Consider the following 23,350-nt stretch of genomic DNA (forward strand, 5'->3'; position numbering starts at 1 on the left):
CGATTAGGGTATGCTCGTGTATTACAACGGGAACCGAAAATAACAACATGATAATTGAAGTTTCAACGTACGTCGTATTACGAAAAACTTGATGTTCTGTATCATGGATACAACGATGGTTTTGTATTATTTCACATTTTCTCCAGTTTTTTCAGATTTCTTGCACTAAGGAATCCTAGCTCCGCCGTCTTCCACCGAATTTTTTACTATTTGGCCCTTTTTTCGAAAGTTTCTCACAAATAGACCCTGGCGGAAAGAATTCCGAAAATAGACCCTTGGCTCGGCGCCACGGTCACTGGCGCCGAGCTTCTGAGCACGGGGAAATGGCCTGCTAGGGGGCTCGGCGCCAGAGTGACTGGCGCCGAGCCACCTGCATTTAACCCAGCCCACCCTTCTTCCCCGAGCGTTCTTCCTCTTCTTTCTCCTCCCTCTCGGGTTTTTCTCTCGCCACTTCACCCTACCTCACGAATCGACATATTGGACCTTGAAAACCTTGATTTGATCCGTAGATCTTCGAGAGCAAGGTATCTCGCTCAACTCCTTGTTTTTTTTCACATCGATTCGGTACATATTAGTCGGATTTTTGAACCTAAGAATCGCCATCACTTAGGGTTTCATTTTATCCCTCAATATATGTATTATACAACCGTAGGTTGATTCCAAGGCGTGGAAAAAACTAGCAAACCAAGCCGCATGTAGTTATGTTATAGGTTCATTGTTGTGGATGAAATGAGAAACCCTAGGTTTAGGGTATAATGTTAACTGCTTTTGGTTCTTAGAACGAAATTGGTTGTATTATAGTTATGGTTCTCATTGATATTTTTTGTGATGTTTTTATTTATGTTTGTTAAATTACATCCGTTTTGTTAGATGCAAGAAATATTTTGGGAGGAGTTTTGGCGAAAACGGGGTCGTCCTCGAGAATTATACCCCGACGCGTCTAGCAAAGATGCCCCCGTCCCTCCTAACCTTCCTGTCCCTAACTGTGACTGTGGTTTCCTGGCCCATGTTTTTCAATCGAAACATCCGGACACAGCCGTGCGTTGCTTCTACACATGTAGTCGGTTTAATGTAAGAAATTGTTTGTACTATCCTTTTTCTTTATTTGTTTAAGTATGGTACTAATATTTTGTTGGAATCTCGTTGTGTAGGACCATGAGAGGTGTTTTTTCTTTTAGTGGATCGATGGTGCAGACAAGTTTGATCCTAGGTACCTCTTTTTTGACGATTGGTTTAGAGGGAGACATCCACGTGAGCACTTCAAGCGGTGGGTTCCACCCCCTCTAACCCTCTGGCAATGACGGCTAAGGAGAAGCACCTAGCCGCAGTTAGACGACTCAAGGAACCTCCTCTGTGCAATTGCAGAGATCGAGCTATGATAAACCCTGAGAATACGTTGGAGTTTGTGTGTCCAAACAAGCATGAAGTAAGTGCAAAGTGTATGTGTTAAAATCTTGAGCTATATGTGTTCATGTACTAATGTCTCATTATTTAGGTGTATTCAATGGCGAAGTGTCATTTCAAGGAGTGGTTGTATGGTCCTAAGAACCAATGGCCGGAAGAACCGCGGAGGGTTAAGGAAAAGAAGAAAGAACGGGTAATCTACAAAGAACCTCCTGTCATGTGCGAATGTGGTGTAAAATCCAACTATGGCCTAGTCCCTTCGGAGCTTGGAATAGGCCATTATTGCGGCCATATGATTGAGTATGATGAGGTTCGTTATTTTTCTAGTAAACATGAAATCATATTTTATTTGTTTTGCTAAGACATATATGATATAATATTTCTTTTGAACAGAGCACTAGAAAATGCAGTTGGGAATGTTATGATGGTCAAGCTAAGTTCTTGGATGAACTGAAGAAGAGGCAACTAATTGCACGGAAGAGGGGATATGGACCTGACTACGTCAACCTATTCGTTAAACATCACAAAGAAAAGATACGTGAGTTTGCTAGACAGCGCGGTATTTATAACCCGATCGATGTTGGGCTTAACAAATGGGGATTGGAGAGGCGGATGACATTAGAGGAGGAGAGGGCAAGGAATGAGGCAAGGGAGGAGACAAGAGTACAGATGCAGGTCTTGAACGAGCATGTTGCTACATTATGTGCCAGTGAGTGCTTGAAAACCTTTTTTCGTTGCCTGGTTTTAAATGTAATATAATCGCGTTGCTAACTGATTGCATTTTATACATGAAGGGATTGGTTGCAGCGGGGAACATGCTGTAGAGGTGGCTCATGCAAGGTATGAGGAGAAGAAGTTAGATGGCCATAGATCACGAGCTGGTCGCACCGTTCAATCACCAATTGTATTGTGTGATGACGGAGACGAGGACGAGGACGACACTGGCAGACTGAGTGAGCTCATTACTCTAGCAGTGGCGGGCATACAGGCGCAGGAGGTTGAGGACGACACTAGCAGACTGAGCGAACTCATCTCTCTAGCAGAGGCGGGCATTCAGGCGCAGGAGGCTGACGACGACACTGGCAGACTGAGCGAGCTCATCGCTCTAGCAGAGGCGGGCTTACAGGCAGCGGAGAATGACGACGCGTTCTTCACTCAGGCCGCAGCGGCCGTAGATGAAGCGGAGGCCGCTTACTACAAGCGACAGGCAGGTCAGAGCAACGCAGTTGAGCCTAGCCACAGCAACAGGGTTGTATTAGAGGACTGGTACTCAGATGATGAGTTGCTTACTCAGTACGTTTCAGACTGAGGATTTGGAAGTGCATTTGCCCCTATGTCTACTGTCGGCACGTAGTTGTAGTATTAATATGTTGTGTAATGTGGCATAGTATCAAACTTTTCATTATGTGGTTGTTTTCATTATCAATGGTCTTAATATTCCGCTTAATGATACGGACGTATTTCCATTTGAACACGTGCTGCAAAAAACACTTAACGACGTACGGTATTATAGAAATCAACACACAAAACACATTAAATGGCATGTGACTACATGTACCGAACCTGGGTACATAGTTTTCTTTGACTAAACCTAATATACCTTAGGTAATTAAACCATGCCTTATGTAATTAAACCTAACATGCCTTAGGTAATTAAACCTGAGTACATGTGAAAAAGATAAAGTCATCCTAGTAGTGTGGCCACAAAGCAAATTGTGTTGCACCTTCTCCATAGTAGGCTCCCGTTGTTGGTGGTGGTGGTGGCGGGGGTGATGGGGGAGGCCCCTTTTCTTGTGGTTAGGGCAGGTGCAATATGGATCATTGCAGAGTGCCTCCTGTGAATCGGCACCATTGTTGTTGTCGTCCTGTTCGTCGTCCTTGTAACCGCTGCTAACTTCCCTTTCTAGATCGAAGATACGGTCTTGTAGGTAGTAGATGTACTCTGCATGTGGATGAATAGGTCAAGGATCGACCCACCTACTGAACCCATAGTTTTCTTCGGCCAAGGAAGACTACAAAAAGTATGTCATGTAAGTGATATACAAGACAAACATATTGAAGAAACAAATAGTAATAGCAATTACCCATGCTCACGGGCATTTGAAGAAACGACGACCTCCATCTATTCCCTCGATGAACATCTGCACTAGGCAGTCCTCACCATGCATGCATTTTGGCCACTCTTCTTTCCTTTCATCGTATCCTCTCAGTGGTGCCTCTTTGGTGAAATCACTTTTGCTCTCAACTAGGAACCTCTCATAAAGAGCTTCCTCAAAGAAATTGGGACCAAGAGGACCCTCCCACCCCCAGGTAGTTTTCTTCCCCTTTCCTCTCCCTCTGGATGACCCTCCAGACATTGGTACTACAACGAAAGCAAATGCTGAAGAGTGTTCTTCTTCCTTGTTGTTTGCGTGAATGAGAGGGAGTGAGTGGTTATTTATAGGTTGAGAGAAGGAATGGAGGCCTATCAATGTGCCATGTCAGCGATCCGTGTGCCTCTTCACCTCAGCCCTTGGATCAAATAGTCATAAGATGGATGGTGGAGATAGAGTTGAGTTGTGCTTCCTTGCATGTTGTCCGTGTATCTAAAAAGTCTATATCAGTGATGTGATAATTCGATGATGTCCGTGTATCTGAAAAGTCTATGTTTATTGCCTTCTCTAGGTGTGCCTTTGGTTTCGGGGCCCATATCTCTCCATCACTCCTCAACTGCAATGCATGGGCGTGTCTATCGTTGAACCAGGCAACAAGCTTATAGAAGGTGAATTGAACAATTGCATTCACGGGCATACCACGTATCCCTAATAGCAACTTATTGAATGACTCTACCATGTTGCTGCACTGAAACTCGTACCTCCAGCCACCGGCGTCATGAGCTCTCGTCCATTTCTCCAAATCCCTCATTAAACCTGTGAGCCATTGTCTACCTTCTGCATTTGATGTGGTTCTGACCTGCTCCAACTTTTCCCTAAAGTACTTGTCCTCAAGCTGTCGAGCAGCCTCCTGGAACAGATCAAAGTTTTTCTTGACACCGTCCTTCCGTAGTAGATTCTCGGCAAGGTGGCGAGTACACCAACGATGGTGCAAAGGTGCATACCCCTCTAACTGCTCTCGCACGGCATCAAGTATGCCCCGATGCCTATCAGATATGACGCCAACCTCCCTGCCAAGCCCAACCATGTGTATCCAGACTAGCCTCAAGAACCATCCCCAACTATCATTGTTCTCCTTCTCAACCAAAGCAAATGCCAAAGGAACCAACTTGCTGTTCGCGTCATAGCATATGGCTATAAGAAGTGTGCTCTGGTATTTACCAATCAAGAATGTATCATCAATGGAGAAGACGGGACGATAGTGCCTAAAGGCCTCGACACACTGAGGGAAGCACCAGAAGGCACGAAAAAAATATCTGCCTCCCATCCTTCCATGCATTAGGTTTTGGGATGTACTCATAATGCATGCCTGGATTCACCGCTTTGATTGCATTGAAAAGAACTGGCAGCTGCTCATACCCATCCTCCCAGTCCCCATATATCATCTTCCACGCTCGCTGCTTAGCCCTCCATGCTTTACCATAAGTTATCACATATCCTCCATACAACGCCTCAACGGTCCTGATAATTGTTCTCACCTTCATGTTGGGTTCTCCCTGCAAAATTCCCATCAACCGCTTGGCAATGAGGGTAGATGTCAACTGTCGATGCCTCAGTGTCAGCTCATGGTCAGCACAATTGTGTGGCCCAACAACTTTTATGATCTTCCATTTTTCGATCACCTGTTGCTTCCTTGCACAAACCCTCCATGGGCAGCGTTCCTTGTCACACACAACTATGTAATATCGCTCCACATATGAATGCAATACCCTATAAGGCCTCTTTCGTATCACTGCAAAAGCCTACAACCACCTCTTCAAAGCAGGGAGGTCATTGAACACCCTTCCCTCCTCAATTACCATGTTAGGACCGGCCTCAGGAGCTTCTAGGAGCTCATCATCACGTCCTTTTGCAAACGCCAGATCAGAATGAGCAAGATCACTGAACTCATGAACTCTAGGATCACGGCGGTCGGGAAAGATACGCCTCATAATCTCAACATCACTCTCCGTCAGCTCTCCAATAGGACGATCATCATCAGAATCAAGAGCCCTAGCCATCTCATATGGCTCCGAATCATTCATAATTTCAACACTATTGGAGCCACGAAATCCATCTCCAAAGTGCACTTGCGCAGCAACATGGGGCACATCCATATTCTCAGGAATGTCTCCTGCAACGTCATTACAGAAATGAGGAAAGAATGAAAGAAATAGATGTAAGGAACGAGATAAGCTCCCAAAAACCATGCGGTTAAGACACTTACTCGAATGATTCTGTGTCAAAGGGATCTCATAAGGAGGATCTGCCATGAAAACATGAGTATGACAACCATCTCCAAATAACGCATTGGGGGTAGATTAAGCATCAGGAACTGTAGGCGCAATCTGCACATGCAGGTAAGGTTCCGGAATGGGAGGGTCAATGTGTGCCGGATGATCCATTGCTGGGGTAAACCCATGAGGGATAGGATCAACTAACACCTGACGCACAACCACGTCCAAACATTGCAGCTGGCTCTTCATAGCCGATCTCACATAATTGTCCCACTGATCCGCACAACCAATTGAGATCATTTGCCTGAAGATGTTCGGAGGACAACCTAGGTGCGGTACACCATCAACTGCAATGTCATCATCTCCAAAGCAATGCAGCTCCTCCCGAGCCCTTGCAACCATCTCACTAAATGAAGGCCTATCATTGAATAGCACAGGCACGCTTTGCATGTCAAGAAACTCAACATATCCATAGCGATCGCTTTCAACCGTGCCTCCATGATATATGGTCACTAGGTTCTCCATCTATTTCAAAAACGTAACGAAACACATGTCTTTTAGTCCAAATTAGACGATAGATAGTACCTAACAAGTACTTTCTAATTACAAACTAAGTAATCAAGATAATAACTATGTATATATTTATAGTGTACTCACTAAATAGCTAGATCATATGTAGTTAACTACAAATATAACTACATATCTAAGTAGCTATCTAACTATATCTATTTACCAATGTATCTATGTTTCTATCTATCTACATATATATCTCACTAAATCAACTAACTAAGTCATCACAGTAACTAGTAAATAACAAACACCAACTAAATAGGTACATTGCATATTTATAATTTTTACCTTTCCGGGTCGACGGACGATGGGCGTAGGTCAAGGCGAAGATTCGGGCCCGCGGTGGCGCGGCCGACGACAGAGGTGGTGCGCGGCGAGTCCGGCTCGACGGGCGCGGGAGGCGGGGCGAGGCGAGGTCGGCGGTGTACGGCGGCAAGGCGGGGCAAGGCCGACGGTGGAGGGGGCAAGGCGGGGCGAGGCCGAGACCGCCGGTGGAGACCAAGGCGAGGCTAAGGTGAGGACGGCGGTGGAGGGCGTGGCGACGCGGCGCTGCAGCCAACCATGAGCAATGGCGCGAGGGCACGGCGGCGAGGGCGCGGGCTCGGCCGCTGGAGCAGTAGAGACGACGCGGCGCGGTGAGGGCGCAGGCTCGGCCGCTGGAGCAGTAGAGACGACGCGGCGCGGTGGAGCGGCAATAGCACGGGCATGGGCAGCTAGGGCGAGATGGAGAAAAAGAAAGGTGGGGTGGCAGATATTTAGGAGGCTCGGCGCCAGAGTGACTGGCGCCGAGCTCGGCGCCAAGATCTACGTCGCCGAGCTCGGCGACAGTCACTCTGGCGCCGAGCCCCGTGGCAGGCCATTTTCCCGTGCCCAGGAGCTCGGCGCCAGTCACTCTGGCGCCGAGCCAATGGTCCATTTCCGGAATTCTTTCCGCCAGGGGTCTATTTGTGAGAAACTTTCGAAAAAGGGCCAAATAGTAAAAAATTCAGCCGTCTTCCACGAGCTAATGTATCGCTATCACTATCCCTATAACTACCGAGCATCGAAAGCAATCGTTCATCTAGCAGATCCATTCCCTTCCTAATAAGAAAAATCTTTTGGACGTGAAAAGACCGAATAAAAAAAATTCCCACACCCGGGAGACCCATCCCCTCCCTCGACAAAAACACTCCCAGCTGTGGAAATACATGATAAATATTCTAGTGGCAAACGGAAGTTCCGATGGGACGCATGAAACACCGATGAGCAGGGAATACTAAAAACTACTATTTTTGTTCAAAATTACAAGTCACTTTAACCTTTTTTTTTCATAGATACATAGTAAAATAGATGTACCAAAAAAATCAAAGCGACTTATAATTTAGAACCGAATGAGTAATTGTTATAGCTAGCTAAAAATTACCCCTAGCCCATCCAAACAGGAGGGCTAATAGGTGCGCTGATTTTTAGCCAAGCGTCTAATTAATTGTTGGTAAATTGTAGCAATTAGCTACTCCGTCCATCAAAGATTGCAATTCTTGTTTTTCGAAAAGTCAAACAGTTTGAACTTTGACTAAATTTATATAAAAATGTGCAAACATTTATGATACAAAGTAAATACTATTATATTAATTATAGAATATATTTTTATAAGAAATTTATTTGGAGACATAAATGCTAATAATATTTGCTATAAGCTTGGTCAAACTTGAGCTTCTTTGACCGGCATGCATCCTATAATTGCATTCTTTTGCGTGACAGAGGTAGTAATTTTTAGCCATGAACTAGTAACTAGCTCTAGCTTATCCAAATAGCCCTCGACACCATGTGTCGTGATTACTTTTTAGGGTTAATCATCCAATTTCAAATCTCATCCTTAATGTGTGCTAGGCGTCCTACAACATCTAACTTTATGAAATCAAGAGAGTAAGCATTATTGATTGTATTGTAGTTGCCCTATATGATTTCTTGCATGGTGCAAGTTAGAAGGTATTTAATTATTAGTCTATTGTATTGCAAAATTAAACATAATGTGGGGATGTAGCTCATTTGGTAGAGCACTATCCAATGCATGAGTAGAGGAACAGGGTTCAACTCCTCTTATCTCTATTTTTTTTTCTTAATTAGGGTGCCATATATTGCAAAATAGGGACATAAGCTCAAATATATTGATTAATTAGAGCAACTCCAGCAAGGCTAAATATGGGCACCCAAGCAAAAAACGTAGCTCCAGCAGAGCCCTTACTAGAGCCTCCAATTTGAGGTGGGCACCCAAATCCATCCTCCAGACCTCATTCCTATGGGGAGAACGGGGCTCACCCCTTGGCCCCCATCCACCATTTGCGTCAGTTTTTTCCTGTCCCCGGCGGCGCTTCTCCTCCGACGGCGCGAGTCGCCACTCCCTCGCTCCATTCTCCGATGGCTCGAGGCCGATGATACTCCCTCCCTCCCTCCTCTGATGGCCTAAGGCCAGTGCTACTCCTTCCCCGACGGTGCCGCGAGGCCGTGCGACTCCTCCCTCCACCTATGGTGCTAGGTCACGACTCCTCCCTCACCCGATGGTGGCACCAGGCCGTGCGGCTCGTCTTCCCAACGGGGCATGTGGTGATGACTCCCTGGTCAGTGCGACTCTCCCCTCCCGGACAGAGCAAGTTGCGACTCCCTTTCTCTCGTGAGTTGCGACTCGACAGCGGCGTGAGGCCGCGAATCGCTCCGCCGACAAGTCCCACCTCTTTGGCCAAGAAAGTCGACCAGGTTCCACATGTCATTGTCTGTCGGAAGGATTTTGAGGGCCTAAATATGGGTGCTACTGCTGGAGTTGAAGAGAAAAAATTAGGCCAACAAAAATAGAGGGAGCACCTAAATTAAAAGTAGGGGTCCTGATTTAGGTGCCCCTGCTGGAGTTGCTCTTAATGCAGTATATACTATTCTATTGGATATTGGATTATAGAGGTACCGGTTTTGATTCCTAGTATCTACAACCATTGCGTGTCTTTCCTAAATAAATCCCAGAAGATTAAGTGTTGGTGATAAATAATTATTTATATATAGTACAAAATTGAATAAAACAGAGATGTAGCCTATCCTATCTACTATTATTATATAGAGATACGGTCGTACGGTTTTTAGTTCCTCGTTGCATTGCATCTCCAAATAATATTGTTTTCTTTTCTGTGTGTCTTTGCTGAAAATAAATAGTTGTATAAATAAAATATTAAAATCAATTGTAGTGCAAAACTAAGTAAAACTTGTAGTCCAGTTGGTAACGCATTGTATGTATATATTATTATAGAAGAAGGTAAGGTGTTTGATTCTCGATCGCATCTCCAAATAAACATTTTCCTTTTTCCGCGTGTATTTGCTAGAGCTCTTTTACTGTGGTTGGGGTACTTCATGGTTCCTCTCGGTTACTAAGCAAATAATTAACGCTAATTAATTTTATGAGTGGAAGGTTAGTACGGTAATAGTGTCTTCTACCTCCCCTTTCCCAATCCCCGGTTCCGTCATCCGTCACAGACAAGCCCGACGCCAGGACACGAAACAAGCCCTAGCCCGCGAGGCTGCGCACAAGCCCCAGCCGCCGCCGCTGCCGCCTCGCCCACCCTCACCATCGCTGCCGCCGGTGTCCTGCCCTTGCCCGCACTCGTCGCTGGGAGCCCCGGTCCTCCCCAGCGCCCACGACAACGATAAAATTGTTTTGGAAGATAACTGGTGGTCCTGCAAGATGCAAATGGTTCAATGTGCGTCTGTGTGCTACTAGTAGCACTGAATTTTCAGTCTAATTTCGCTCTATCTACATTGTATTACCATTCTGTATAGTGTATACTGGCAACCAACTCGTAGATGTGAAGCTGGTGAAAGATTATGCATAGGACACACACAGTACTGTCATGTCTGCAGACATGCCCATGTAGGTATTGCCAACTGCTCAAGAAAAAATCTCTAGGATTCCATGCCAATATGATTGTAAAAGATGGACGTGCCTCTGCAAAAATCAAATTCGCTTTACTTGGCCGTGGATCAGCATCAGGTCAAAGTAGCTCGTTCTAGGGAAAAAAAACATAGATAAGGGGCAAGAAAAGGAAAATTACAAAAGCAAACATCAACTAGAACTGAAGGTATACACAGCTAGAACTTTCAAAGAAGAAATATTTCTGTCGGCATGTGCCTGATCTGAAAATGACGGCATGTGCCTGATCTGAAAATGTCACTCATGCCTAGTTTGCCAGCTACAGTAGTTTATGGAGTTGTAAACTGGCCCAGTACTTCTTCGGTTCCTTCACTGAATGAACGTTGGATCGCATTACATCACTGCAAGAGGCGACAAAGACAGAGGAACAATGGATCGATAGCTTCGGAGGGCTGCGAGGAGCGGGAGGGAGATGGCGGGGACCAGGGGTGGCCATGCCATGCGCCGATGCGGTCCTACGGAATGCTGCACGAGTGGCCGTGGAGGAGTCAAGTGCGGGGAGTGCGGACGCGGCGGCGACTGAGTAAAGTGCGGGCAGTGCGGACACCGGGGAGCCACGTTATACTTCTTCCTCCTGCCCCAACCTCCAGCCACCGCGCCATCCCGATCCGGCATCGCCAGCGACCGCGCGACCGAGCCCTCCCCTTCCCTACTCCATCTCGATCCGCCCCTGTCGTGCATGGGCAAGACACCGATCGCGGCCGCCATGGCCGGCATGCTCTGGCTCCGCGACCTCGCCCTTCCTGCCTCTACGTCCTCCCTATAACCATCACATCAGCTCCGCCACAGCATGTCACTGCCTCCTAGCCCTTTCCCAAAACCCCTTCCTCTCTCCAGCGCCTCCAATGGCCGCCGCCGCCACCATTGCCAACCCCAAACCGAGCTCCTGATCTATCCACTCCAGCCGCCTCCCCCGTCACCGAGAGTTGGAGAGAAGGAAGAACAGAGACCGAGTGACCAGGGTGTGGTCGGAATAGAAGAAATACATTTCAGAACCATAGTTCTTCAATCATCCACATACTACTCCAAACAATATGCTTCCATTATACATTTACTATACTACCCTTAATTATATAAAAAAATTCAAAATTAGAATTATCCCAATTATTTTTAGGCACTGATCTCACCAATTTCAGTACACACTTGGTGCGAATGAGCCCACCATTTAATACGCGCTTGGTGCCCTCCCGGTACCTCTTAAATTGGTTCCTCTTGGTTCCTATGCCTTTTTAGCCGTTGGATCGGACGTCGTGAGCCGTCCATTTCTTCACAACCATTGTAAAAATTCTCTATTTGCTAAATCCTAGAAGATTATATATAACTAACTAAATAATTGTAAAATCAGTGGCAGTGCAAAACAAAATAGTAGTTGGGGAAGCTGTTCGGTACATCAGAGCACTTTTCAAATTTCAACGCATGACGGCCCCGTTCGCGTGTCCTTAAATCCGGCTTGATCCGCTTCTTTTTTTTATCCGGAACAGTGTTTTTCTCTCATAAATTCCTCCAGCATTCCTCCAAACCATCCAAATTCCTCCAGAATTCCTCGTTTTGCTGTCGACACTGCAACTGAAACATATTACCGAGAGGATCAAATTTTCAGAGGAACATTTCATGGATGTTGTTGCCCTTCTCTGCTGCTTATTCAAGTGTAGAAATATTCGAGTGTGATGACTGATGAGTACGTGCTCCATACGCCAATCCTCACAAAAATTGCAGCAGGCTTCTTGACTTGCGCCATCCGATAGATGCTATATATGCTATACTATATATCATTGATTACGACTTCCATCTCAGTCAGAAGGTAGTAGGGTTATGGAACCATTGGTGCATGGTGACAAAATTCTTTTTAATTTAATTAGTACACCCTCCATGCCGCAGCTGTGGTAACTTGCAAGCAAGCAGAAGCAGTGCACACATGTATATATATAACGGTGGAGAGAGGCTAGAGAGGTTAGGTTATTAGATAGAAAGGTTTGGAATTTCCTTGTCGTGGCTGCAGAATCCGGCGACCTAATCACACCGCACGTTTAGTTTTCACTTGACCAACTCCATTAAGCAAACGACGATCGATAGATCCAGCAGCAGAAAACTAACCAAAGTAGCTGGGAAACCAGGCATTAGGGTTAGCTACTAAACCAAACACACGCACTCGCTTGCATGTTTTTACAAGCAACGCGGTGTGATTAGAGCCTGCTTGTCTGAATAATTCAGAGCCGATCGACCGAGGACGATGATACGTACGTGCCCAATGCAATGCAAGCTGCTGCTGCACAGGAGTCAGCGAGAATCATCCTTAGAGGCACGAAAGGCCACCCGAGTGAGCGAGTGACCGCCCCCACTCTGGTCCTCGTTGCCGACGTCCCCGCCCCTGACCTCACTGTTGCCATCCTGTGCGCCAACACTGACTCCCGTTCCTCGCACCGGCAGCCGCCCCCTCCCCCTGCCACCGCCGAGGACTATGGGAGGAGAAGATGAAGCCCGAGAGTGCGTCTACCACCGCGGAAGACGTAGTCGTGCGCTGATCCCCTGAACGCTATGGTTCTTGCCACTGAATTGTGGATTCTCATGGAAATGAGTTGTGAGGAAAAGCCAGCTTTGATTCAAAGCGTGGTTGAAATTTTTTTTTGTCCCGAACAGGGCCAAAGTTGCCTGAGAGCAAAAACCAACAACGAACCCGAAATGTATGTTAGCTAACTAATATGTCATATTAGCTACCTAACTATTAACTGTTATTAGCTAGTTTAATCCAACAAGTAAAATAATTATTGGCTGGACATTTACCTAATAATTAGTTAGATTATTAGCTGGATCTAGAGGAGCTAATTATTACTACTAGCTAACTAATAACTCTATGAGTTCGAGTAGGACTTTAGTTTCCTACTAGTCTATCAAAGGTTTGTTTGGAACGTAGAAAATTCACATGAGAACCCTATAAATCGAGGCCCTGTTCGCTTGAGCTACTTTTCAGTCATGAAACATTGTTTTTTCTCTTACAATATTTTAACATAAACATCAACGTAAGCTAAATTTAAGCATAAACGAACATGACATTAAATTGAATGTTGATAATTAATCTTGGCTACTTTTTGCTTGCACTCCCATACTATGCTCTTCTGCTATGCTTCGACAGGTGTCGCCGGCGTCAGAGAGAGCAGAGAAGACAACCTGCCTGCCTGCCTTGGGACTGCAAGCGCGGCGCCGCCATCAGGACAAGGCGCGTCCAACATGTGTTGGCAGCTGACGCAGCCACACTGCCATGCCACTGCAACGCTACTCCCGGTCCCGGAGGTAGTAGAGGTTGGCAGGTGGGGAGGCGCGTCCGTGTCCACCGTCCACCTGTCACCTACCTCCTCACGGCGGCATGCCACCTAGGCGGCGGCACAGCGAGACCTGCACCACCTGCACACCACCACACCGAGATGGCGAAATGCCAGGCGAGCATGAGCAGAGCACAACGGGAGGGAGCAATTTCCGCGGGAGGGAGGGGGAGGCCGGGCCGGGCCAGCCGGACGGACGGGAAGCACGCACGCACGCGCCACGCAACAGCAATGGCAGTTGGCAGAGCAAAACCCCCCCGCCCGCCCCACAGCCACCGCTCTATAAAAACCCTCCTCTCCCGTAGTCCCGTGGCCCCGTCGTCTCGCCTCCAGATTCACCGCCGCGTCTCCCCTGCACCGCGCTGCACCACCACCACCGTTCATCGAGGAGGGGGACGGGACGGAGACCACCATGGACATGGAGAGATCTCAGCAGCAGCAGTCTCCGACGCCGCCGCCGCCACCGTCGCCGTCATCCTCCTCGTCCTCCGTCTCCGCGGACACCGTCCTCCTCCCTCCGGGAAAGAGGCGGAGGGCGGCGGCGACGGCCAAGGCCTGTGCCAAGCCTAAGAGGGCCCGCAAGGACCCCGCCGCGGCTGATCCTCCTCCCGCCGCCGCCGCCACCGGGAAGAGGAGCTCCGTCTACAGGGGAGTCACCAGGTACGCGTCTCTCGCCTGCATGCCTTCCCTTCCCTTCCCTTCCCACCGCTTCGATTCCGGCCGCCGGCGGCCCACGGCTCCCTCCTCCCGATCCCAGACAGTCAGACACCCACAACCGCCGCCCGCGGATCCTGCATTGCCGCAAAGTTCGCTTCTTTCTTCCGCACTTCACTCACAGCAACCGGAGTTCCGATCCCATCTCCACTCCAGCCCTGCTCTGCCGCAGGTGCGCCGGCGGCTGCGCTTCCCCACCACCGCCCGCCGCCAGATTGCTCCCTCCCTCCCTTCCTTCCTCCACCCTGCGATCGCCTTGGAGCGCGAAACCTTCAGTTGCACACATGCATGTCACATCCGCCGCCGCCGCCGCCGCCGCCAGTCCCTGCTCGTTCCACCGCTCGTCGATCGAACATGCCGCGGCTGGCGGCTCCTCTGCTGTTCTCCCCGTCTGCCCAGCCCAGCCCATGCCGTCTCTTTCGTCCCCGCTGCTCCCGCCGGCTCCATTTCCACGCATCGCTTTCAGCAAGTCAGAGGACGAAAAGAAGTCGTTTTCTGATCGCTATACTAGTAGCCAGTAGAGTAGGAAAAGTTGGTTCATCTGCATTGCTGCCATCCATCTTGCTGGTGCTCGATTAATTTCTCCCTTCAGGTTCCTTCTTTCTTTCTTTTCTGTACTTATTACTTGGAAATAAGAAGGAAAAAAAATGGAAATTTTAATGCCTCTGCTGCTCACCAACATTCATTCGTTCATACGCGTCGCGCTGCATGTCAACACTCAACAGGCACAGGTGGACGGGCAGGTTCGAGGCGCATCTCTGGGACAAGCACTGCCTCGCCGCGCTCCACAACAAGAAGAAAGGCAGGCAAGGTGTGTACTGTGCTGCTACTTCTTTTGCTGCTACAGTATCATCCATAATTCATCCATCCCCACACATAATATATTACCTGAAGGAACTTGGAAATACTGTTGTCTTCTTCTGATGATGAAAAATGGCCCCTTTTTCATCTTGTTCATTCAGTATTTTCTCAAAATAGGAACAGAATCAATCTTATATACAGGATTAAGCAGTAATGGTGTGGTACTGCTACCATAACAAAACCAATACTAGGAACCCAACTGAGGTCCTTTGTCCTGTGCAAGGATCCTGATGCATAGCGATCCGTTTTTTTTTCAAAAGTGCACCGAATTTCTTAAGGCTGACATTCTGATCAGGCTTTGTTTATCTCCTTTTTTTTTCTTCTGCCATCTTTGTGGGGGTCCCCTTTGCGTTGCGCCGGTGATCTGCATGTGGCTGTGATCTACTGCTGGCTGCATCCCTCAATAGTCTATCTGGGTAAGTCCGACAACAAGCCCCCCTTCCCTTCCCTCCTAAATATATCTACGTCGTGCTTGGTCATGCCTGCCAGATTTCATTTCATGTTACTTGTCGCCAGATCGTGCTGTGATCTGCGTCCTTGTCTTAATGCGGGCGGAACCGGGATTAATTTGGTCAATTATACATGATCTGCAGGGGCGTATGACAGCGAGGAGGCAGCTGCTCGTGCCTATGACCTTGCAGCTCTCAAGTACTGGGGTCCTGAGACCCTGCTCAACTTCCCTGTAAGTTCCTCCTGCACTGCTGCTCGTCTGCTCTTATCCTAGGAACACAAAACTGTCGGCCCTGCTTGCTTGTACTGTCTCTGAAGAATTGTCTGTTCCTTATATTTACATAAAAGGCAAGAATTGGCATTGTTTGCACCAAAAATAAGTTAGTGTTCTGTTCCTCATATAATTAGCAAGAGCCAGCCAGGATGTTATGTATCCTGTATTCCTGTTCATGCATGGCAACAAACGCATTGTGCATGTCCAAAGAACCCAGAGGAAGGGACTGAAGGGGAAATGGATTGTTTTGTTATTTTGCTGAAATATTTATGAACGAGACAGGCAGCTGCTAGTAGTAACAAATGAAGGTGACACTGAGCAATGAGCTCACAACCCGTGTCGGCTTGTTGCAACTACTCCTACTAGTAGTAGGAACCATGGCATTATATGTAATGAAAACGCGGACAAGACTAGCCTCCATTAATGTGTGGTCGTAAGCAAGCAGAGCGGGAGTAGTAACTGGCCGTCAAAGTTTGTTTGCGGTTCCTATGCGTGTTAACAGTAGGCGGAGTACTAGTATATTAGATGAAATCAGTCGGATAATTAAGCATGATGATTTGACTGAATGACTGATGCAGGTGGAGGATTACTCCAGCGAGATGCCGGAGATGGAGGGCGTGTCCCGGGAGGAGTACCTGGCCTCCCTCCGCCGCAGGAGCAGCGGCTTCTCCAGGGGCGTCTCCAAGTACAGAGGCGTCGCCAGGTGCTTAATCCCTAGTATTAATCTACTGCATTATATTAATCTTGATTTGAACACCTACATCGTGACTTGATCACCTATTGTTAGTTTAAACTTTAAACCCTCTCACTAGACGCTACTCCCCCCGGAGTCCTGATCACCTATTGTTACTTTAAACCCTCTCACTAGTCACTACTCTCCCCGTCCCATAAAAAATATCATTATCGCTTCCCGAGAAATCGAACATTATGAACTCTGACCAAGTATATATAAGAAAATCTTATTTATGTTACATAATAAGTATCATTAGATAGATCACTAAATATATTTTCATAATAAACTTTTTTATAAATAAAAATATTAGTAATATTTTTTTATAAACCTAATTAAATTTATGAAAGTTTGACTGACACTAATTTCATATCATTTTGTTTTTGGACGTAGGAGTAGTTGCTAGTAGGTTCTATCATTCATGTAGAACGTAGTACTCTGCTAGCTCACATGCACTGACCATGAAACACACCTGGGCCTTGTTTAGTTCGCGGTTAGGAATCAGTATTCGGCACTGTAGCACTTTCGTTTGTATTTGATAATTATTGTCCAATCATGGTCTAACTAGGCTCAAAAGATTCGTCTTGTAATTTACAATCAAACTGTGTAATTAGTTATTTTTTTATCTACATTTAATACTCCATGCATGTGTCCAAAGATTTGATGTGATGAAAAAAGAGTGAAAAAACTTGGAATCTAAACAAGGCCCTGGCAAGAAGCTGTGGAGCTTCAAGTGCCAAAAATGGATGGCACTGATTGTGAAATGGAGTCCAGGTTGCACACTGACTGACTCACGTTGGTGTTCTCTAGTTGAGTGACACGGCACAAGATGAGGTCAACCTGTAACGTCAGAGCCATGCATCACCTGGGCCTGTGACACGTCACACACGACAGCCATGTCATGCATGTATGCATGCATGACTCATCACTCGTCAGGCATTGTGTTGTGCACCTAGAAAAAATGCCAGCTCTGAACTGCATGCATCACAGACTACTGATGTTTTGAAACCAGTGCACCATTCTTCAGAGATGCATGCCTTCAATTCATTCAGTTTATATAAGTTAAAAAAGAATGGAATTTTTTATGTTCTTGTTGTTTTGATTGATGGTCTAGGCATCACCACAACGGGAGGTGGGAGGCACGGATTGGGCGAGTCTTTGGGAACAAGTACCTCTACTTGGGAACATTTGGTATGGATGGACAAGCAGTGTACTATATTCCTCAATGATATCTATAGTTTCATGCTCTTTGCACTTCTTTTAACAAATCAGTTTATGCCAGCATTTAAGTGCAACTCTTGTTTGTTGTGGAATTGACCTACTTACTGCAAGGACCACCTAACTTTAACCAGTTTTTATGAAGGTTGATCAACCTAACTCCTACACAATTCAATGGCTCGTATCTCTTAGTTTGCCTTCAATGCAGGCTTGGCAACTCCCTTGCTATATTGCCCCTATTCAGACATGGTGATCCTAACTGCAATGTCTCTTTTAAAAAAAAACAAAGATAAACACTGGATCTGATCATCCATCAAATCAGATCATACTACAGGAGCATAACACTGATGCACTTTCCCTGCCCAAAAATATTGTCCCTTTCTTGACTGTCAAGATCAAGACCATCAGACCAAGATACTACTGTCCTGTGAGCAATCCCCAGACGACTGATCCTCAACAGTCCAACTTGCCCTAAAAATTAGTGGCATAAAACTGGCAAACTGTTGGCTAATTACCAGCCAAAACTACATGACCCTCCAAGCTCATGTGACAAGCACGTGATGAGAGTAGTCACCACTCACCTGCCAGGCACTGCTAGTGGCAGTAATAATATGATGGTGCCTAGGGATCTTCAATTCCTCAGCACTGCCGACCTTTTCTTTTCTTTCTTTTTTTTTCACTTGTCTGTGTGCCTGGTGCAAGGGGTAGAGTCTTACCGCCTGTGACCGGAAGGTCCCGGGTTCGAGTCACGGTCTCCTCGCATTGCACAAGCGAGGATAAGGCTTGCCACTGACACCCTTCTCCAGACCCCGCATAGAGCGGGAGCTCTCTGCACTGAGTACGCCCTTTTTTGTCTGTGTGACTCAGCAATAGCAACCAGTGATCTCTTCACGTGCATCAAGCATGCCCTGTGTCAAAACTAGATCAAGATTCAAGATCCAGACCACAGATTTGCTTTCACCTCTATTACCATCATAAAAGGCTAGTGACAGAGGGAAACACAAAGGTTAACTAGTTGCACTGAGATTGGACATGTCCAGTGACTGGCACATGTGCAAGTAAGCAGCCACCACCGTCCATTCAGATTAGTTAACAGCCATTGTCTGCAATTCAGTATCTCCCATTAAGCATAACCGTGTTCGAATATATGTGCATGTTGTTTTGTCAAACCAACAAAACTATACATTTCCCAGAATTGAATCTGTCACCAAATATTTTGTCCTATTTTTCTAGAGGCACTGTACTCTGAGAACAATGGCACTTGAACAAACTTTGCATTGTGGAGTGTCTCAAGATATTTCGGTTTTCTAAACTTCTGTTTTTATCCACTTATAAACAAACTTACCATTCGTTCTGTTTCTGCAGACACTCAAGAAGAGGCAGCCAAGGCCTATGATCTTGCGGCCATTGAATACCGAGGTGTCAATGCTGTAACCAACTTCGACATTAGCTGCTACCTGGACCACCCACTGTTCCTGGCGCAGCTCCAACAGGAACCACAGGTGGTGCCAGCACTCAACCAAGAAGCTCAACATGATCAGAGCGAAACTGAAACTACAGCCCAAGAGTCTGTGTCAAGCGAAGAGAAGACACCGGATGACAATGCAGAACCTGATGAGAATGCAGAGCCTGATGACATCACGGAGCCCCTCATCACAGTCGACGACAGCATCGAAGAGGGCTTATGGAGCCCTTGCATGGATTATGAGCTAGACACCATGTCAAGATCTAATTTTGGCAGCTCGATCAATCTGAGCGAGTGGTTCACTGACGCAGACTTCGACAGCAACATTGGATGCCTGTTCGATGGGTGTTCTGCAGTTGATGAAGGCAGCAAGGATGGTGTAGATCTGGCAGATTTCAGTCTGTTTGAAGCAGGTGATGGTCAGCTGAAGGATGTTCTTTCAGATATGGAAGAGGGAATACAGCCTCCAACAATGATCAGTGTGTGCAATTGATTCTGAAACCTATGCGTGGCGTGCGTGCCTATGTGAGATATCCCCGATTTTTTTTGTTTTTTGAGCCTTTTTTTTTTAAGTTTTTCACAAATATGCACCTGGAGCTATGCTTTTAAAATCTGGACCCTTAGCTCGGCGTCATCGTTGGCGGCGCCGAACTTACACATCTCGGCGCCATAAATTTTGGCGCCTAGGTCTTGGGCTCGATACAAACGTGGCGGTGACTTGGCAGGCACCTTGGCGCCGTAGATCTCGGCGCCGAGCTTGGCGCCGTGGTTATTGGCGCCAAGCTTGGCGCCGTGGTTATTGGCGCCGAGAACGGCGCCAAGATCTATGGCGCCGAGGTGGTGTTTTAACCCGGCGCCCAACCTTCCTGTCCGAGCCTTCCTCCTCTTCTTTTTCCTTCCTCTCGGGTTTTTTCTCTCCCCACTTCGTCCAACCTCACGAATCGGCATATCGGGTCTTGGAAACTTTGATTTGATCCATAGATCTTCGAGAGCAAGGTATCCTCGCTCCCTTTTAGTTTTTTTTTTCAAATCGATTCGGTAGTCGGATTTTTCAACTTAAGAATCGTCATTTCTTAGGGTTTCATGCAATTTTAATATTTATATTATACAACCGTAGAATGCCAAGGCGTGGAAAAGCTACCAAACCAAGGTCAGCGCACGTTGTTATGATATGGGTTCATTGTCGTGGATCAAATGGAAAACCCTAAGTGTAGGGTTTAATGTTAATTGCTTTCGGTTCTTAGAACGAAAATAGCTAAATTGTAGTTATGGCCGGATGACCGGAAATGCCTTCGACCCATTGCCTCTACCTAGTGGTGTTCCAGTGCCCATGTGCTTTTGCGGCGATCCTTGCAAGGTAGCCAAGTCCGATGAAGAGGACACGTATAGGCAGAGGTATTGGATGTGTTCTAATTTTGCGTTTGAGCCTACACTTCGTCAGCGCCGCATTAACAAGATGGTGAGGAATTAATGTTTGTGTCATATGATATCTTGCATGATTTTTTTTGTTTTGTAACAATTGCATTTTTGCAGACCCATCCACCGCTCTATGATTTTGAGCAGTGGATCGACATTGAGATCAAGCCTGAAGACAAGGAATGGATGCAGAACTGTTGCGGTGGGAGACAGAGGACAAGAAGATGATGGAGAAGAGACGCAGAGAGGAGGCTACAAAAAAAGGAGCACAAGGAAGAGGAGGAAAGAAGGCGTCTTGCTGCGTACAGGGAGGAGAGGGAGAAGAAGCTTAAGCGTGCACGCCGAGCGAAAGCAGCGATGGAGGAGAATTCCGATGCCCTGAGAAAGGGAAAGTGGCCTCGTTGCACTCAATAGTCTCCATTACTTGCTAGTTCTATGATTTATTCATGAACAATGTTGTCTACTGTTGGACTTTTCATTGTGTTGTCATATAATGCACTTTAAGTATGGGCATGCTTAGGTCATGTACTGCGTTATTTAGTTTGTCGGCACGTACTTCTAGTATTATTGTGTTGTTTAATGTGTCATGGTATTGAACTTTTCATTATATAGTTGTTTTCATTATTTGTGATCATAATATTCAGTTTAATATTGTGGACATAGTGAAATGTGATCACGTGCTGCAAACAAAACCTAACGAAGAGGGCATTATATAATTCAGCACACAAAACATATGAAATGACATGTGAGAACATGTACCGAACTAGGGTACAGAGGTCCTGAACAACTAAACCTAACATGCCTTAGATAATTGAAGTGAACAACAAGCACAAGAAATGATATGTGAGAATATGTACCAAACAAGGGTACATAGTTCCTTTGAGTAAACCTAACATGCCTTAGATAATTAAACCAAACAACAAACACATGGATATGTCATGTGAATAAGATAGGGTCGTCCTAATAGTGTGGCCACATAGCAAATTATGTTGCACCTTCTCCATAGTAGCCTCCCATTGTTGGTGGTGGTGGTGGCGGGGGTGACGGCGGAGGCCTCTTGTTCTTGTGATTAGGACAGGTGCAATATGGATCATTGCAGAGTGCCTCCTATGAACTTGCACCATTGTTGTTGTCGTCGTCTTCGTCTTCCTTGTACCCGCTGCTAACTTCCCTTTGTAGATCGAAGATTTGGTCCTGCAGGCAGTAGATGTACTTCTGATGCGGATAAATTGGTCGAGAATTGACCCACTAAGTTGTAACACCTCCAGTGTTATATGATCCCTTTAGCACTAAACATGTAATTATTAACTTGTTAATAATAAATTAGAGTAAGATTAGAGTAGAAGAGAACTCAAAAATAGAATGAAATAAAATACATTATTAAATAGAACGATATATATATATATATAGCTTTTGAATCTAATTTAAATTCGAGCTTCGTTGAAAATTTTCTTGTGACTAGATGTTGCTAATTATCTAAATTAGTAAACCGACAGAAATATATATATAGAAGTAGTAATATCCTCTCTTTCGTACTGTACTTGTCTTAATTTTGTCATAGTGAACAGTACTGTACTTTCAGAGATGGAGGATACACTAGTAGAGGGTTTCAGAGGTCACCGACAGCTGCCTTATGCTCACTGGATCACCTTATTGATTCGAAAGACAGTTACACAGAAGTCCCCAGAGACTCAGAGTGGGCATTCGATGTTAACCGACAAATCGGTTCGGTTTGTTCGGTTGCTGTGAACTTCGGTTTCCAGAAATCAGCAACCGATCGATGTTCTATAGAATCGAAAACCGACGATTTCGGCTTCGGTTTACTCGGTTCGGTTTTTTGGTTCAACCGATCCAACCGAAGTGAGAACAGAGAAGAACAAATCGAAAGGGAAAAGGAAAACGCTAGAACCGGGAAGAACAAATCCGCAGGGTCCATCGCTCACCACGCCGCTCACCTAGTCGTTGCTAGCATGCCTCACGGTCACGGCCGCGCCGCCGAAGCCCTGAGCTCGCCTCGTGCTCGTGCCCCGCCGCTGAAACCTCTCCTCGTGCTCGCACCGCCGTCGCTGAGACCTCGCCTCGCCCTCGCGCCGCCGCCCGCAAGCTCGCTCACGTGACCACGCCACGCCGGCCATAGGATGCCTCGTCGACTGCTACAGCCCCACATCCCGCCCCTGGCACTGGCGCCGCCGCTGCATTTTCTATTGGAACGGACGAACTCGTGGAAGACAGACCAGGATGGGAGAGCTCCTACGGATAAGGCTCTTGTGTTTGTGAGATGGGCTGCAACTGCGAGGTTGGGTTGGGCCTATATGGGCCAAGGTGGGAGGGTGGGACGGAGAGAAGCAGAGTAGTAGCACAGGGACAGGGGAGATGAATTCGGTGCTTCGGTTCAATTCCATGCTGAAACCGAAGCCGAAACCGACACCCGAACTTTGATGATTGCAAAACTGAGAATCAAACCAAAAACCGAACAAACCAAAACTTCGGCTCGGTTCGGTTCGGTTATCGGTTTTTGGCTGAAAAGTGCCCAGGGTGACCAGAGACGATGGCAGAGTACACAGGTGCTACTACTGAGTTTCCTCCATATAACATGACTCAGATGCTACGTCA

At 46.6% G+C, this 23,350-nt stretch overlaps 1 protein-coding gene and 1 long non-coding RNA gene across 3 annotated transcripts; both read left to right on the forward strand.

The window, feature by feature from the left end:
- Nucleotides 1–1,636: 1,636 nt before the first annotated feature.
- On the forward strand, nucleotides 1,637–2,323 carry LOC136483224 (uncharacterized). Its single transcript, XR_010765360.1, has 3 exons — nucleotides 1,637–1,714; nucleotides 1,798–2,113; nucleotides 2,199–2,323. It is a non-coding gene; the product is annotated as an uncharacterized lncRNA (long non-coding RNA).
- Nucleotides 2,324–13,937: 11,614 nt separating this feature from the next.
- Nucleotides 13,938–21,343, forward strand: LOC136481231 (AP2-like ethylene-responsive transcription factor At1g79700). Of its 2 annotated transcripts, XM_066478585.1 has the most exons (8): nucleotides 13,938–14,269; nucleotides 15,049–15,134; nucleotides 15,592–15,600; nucleotides 15,778–15,866; nucleotides 16,487–16,611; nucleotides 17,753–17,829; nucleotides 19,222–20,780; nucleotides 20,855–21,343. In XM_066478585.1, exons 1-7 carry the CDS (start codon nucleotides 14,022–14,024, stop codon nucleotides 19,812–19,814), a joined length of 1,227 nt encoding a protein of 408 aa, XP_066334682.1. In that variant the 5' UTR covers nucleotides 13,938–14,021; the 3' UTR covers nucleotides 19,815–20,780; nucleotides 20,855–21,343. The 2 variants fall into 2 exon arrangements, with proteins under 2 accessions (XP_066334682.1, XP_066334683.1); XM_066478586.1 differs by lacking the exon at nucleotides 15,592–15,600.
- Nucleotides 21,344–23,350: the final 2,007 nt, after the last annotated feature.

The sequence above is a fragment of the Miscanthus floridulus genome, chromosome 9, assembly GCF_019320115.1.
Source record: "Miscanthus floridulus cultivar M001 chromosome 9, ASM1932011v1, whole genome shotgun sequence".
Lineage (NCBI taxonomy): Eukaryota > Viridiplantae > Streptophyta > Magnoliopsida > Poales > Poaceae > Miscanthus > Miscanthus floridulus.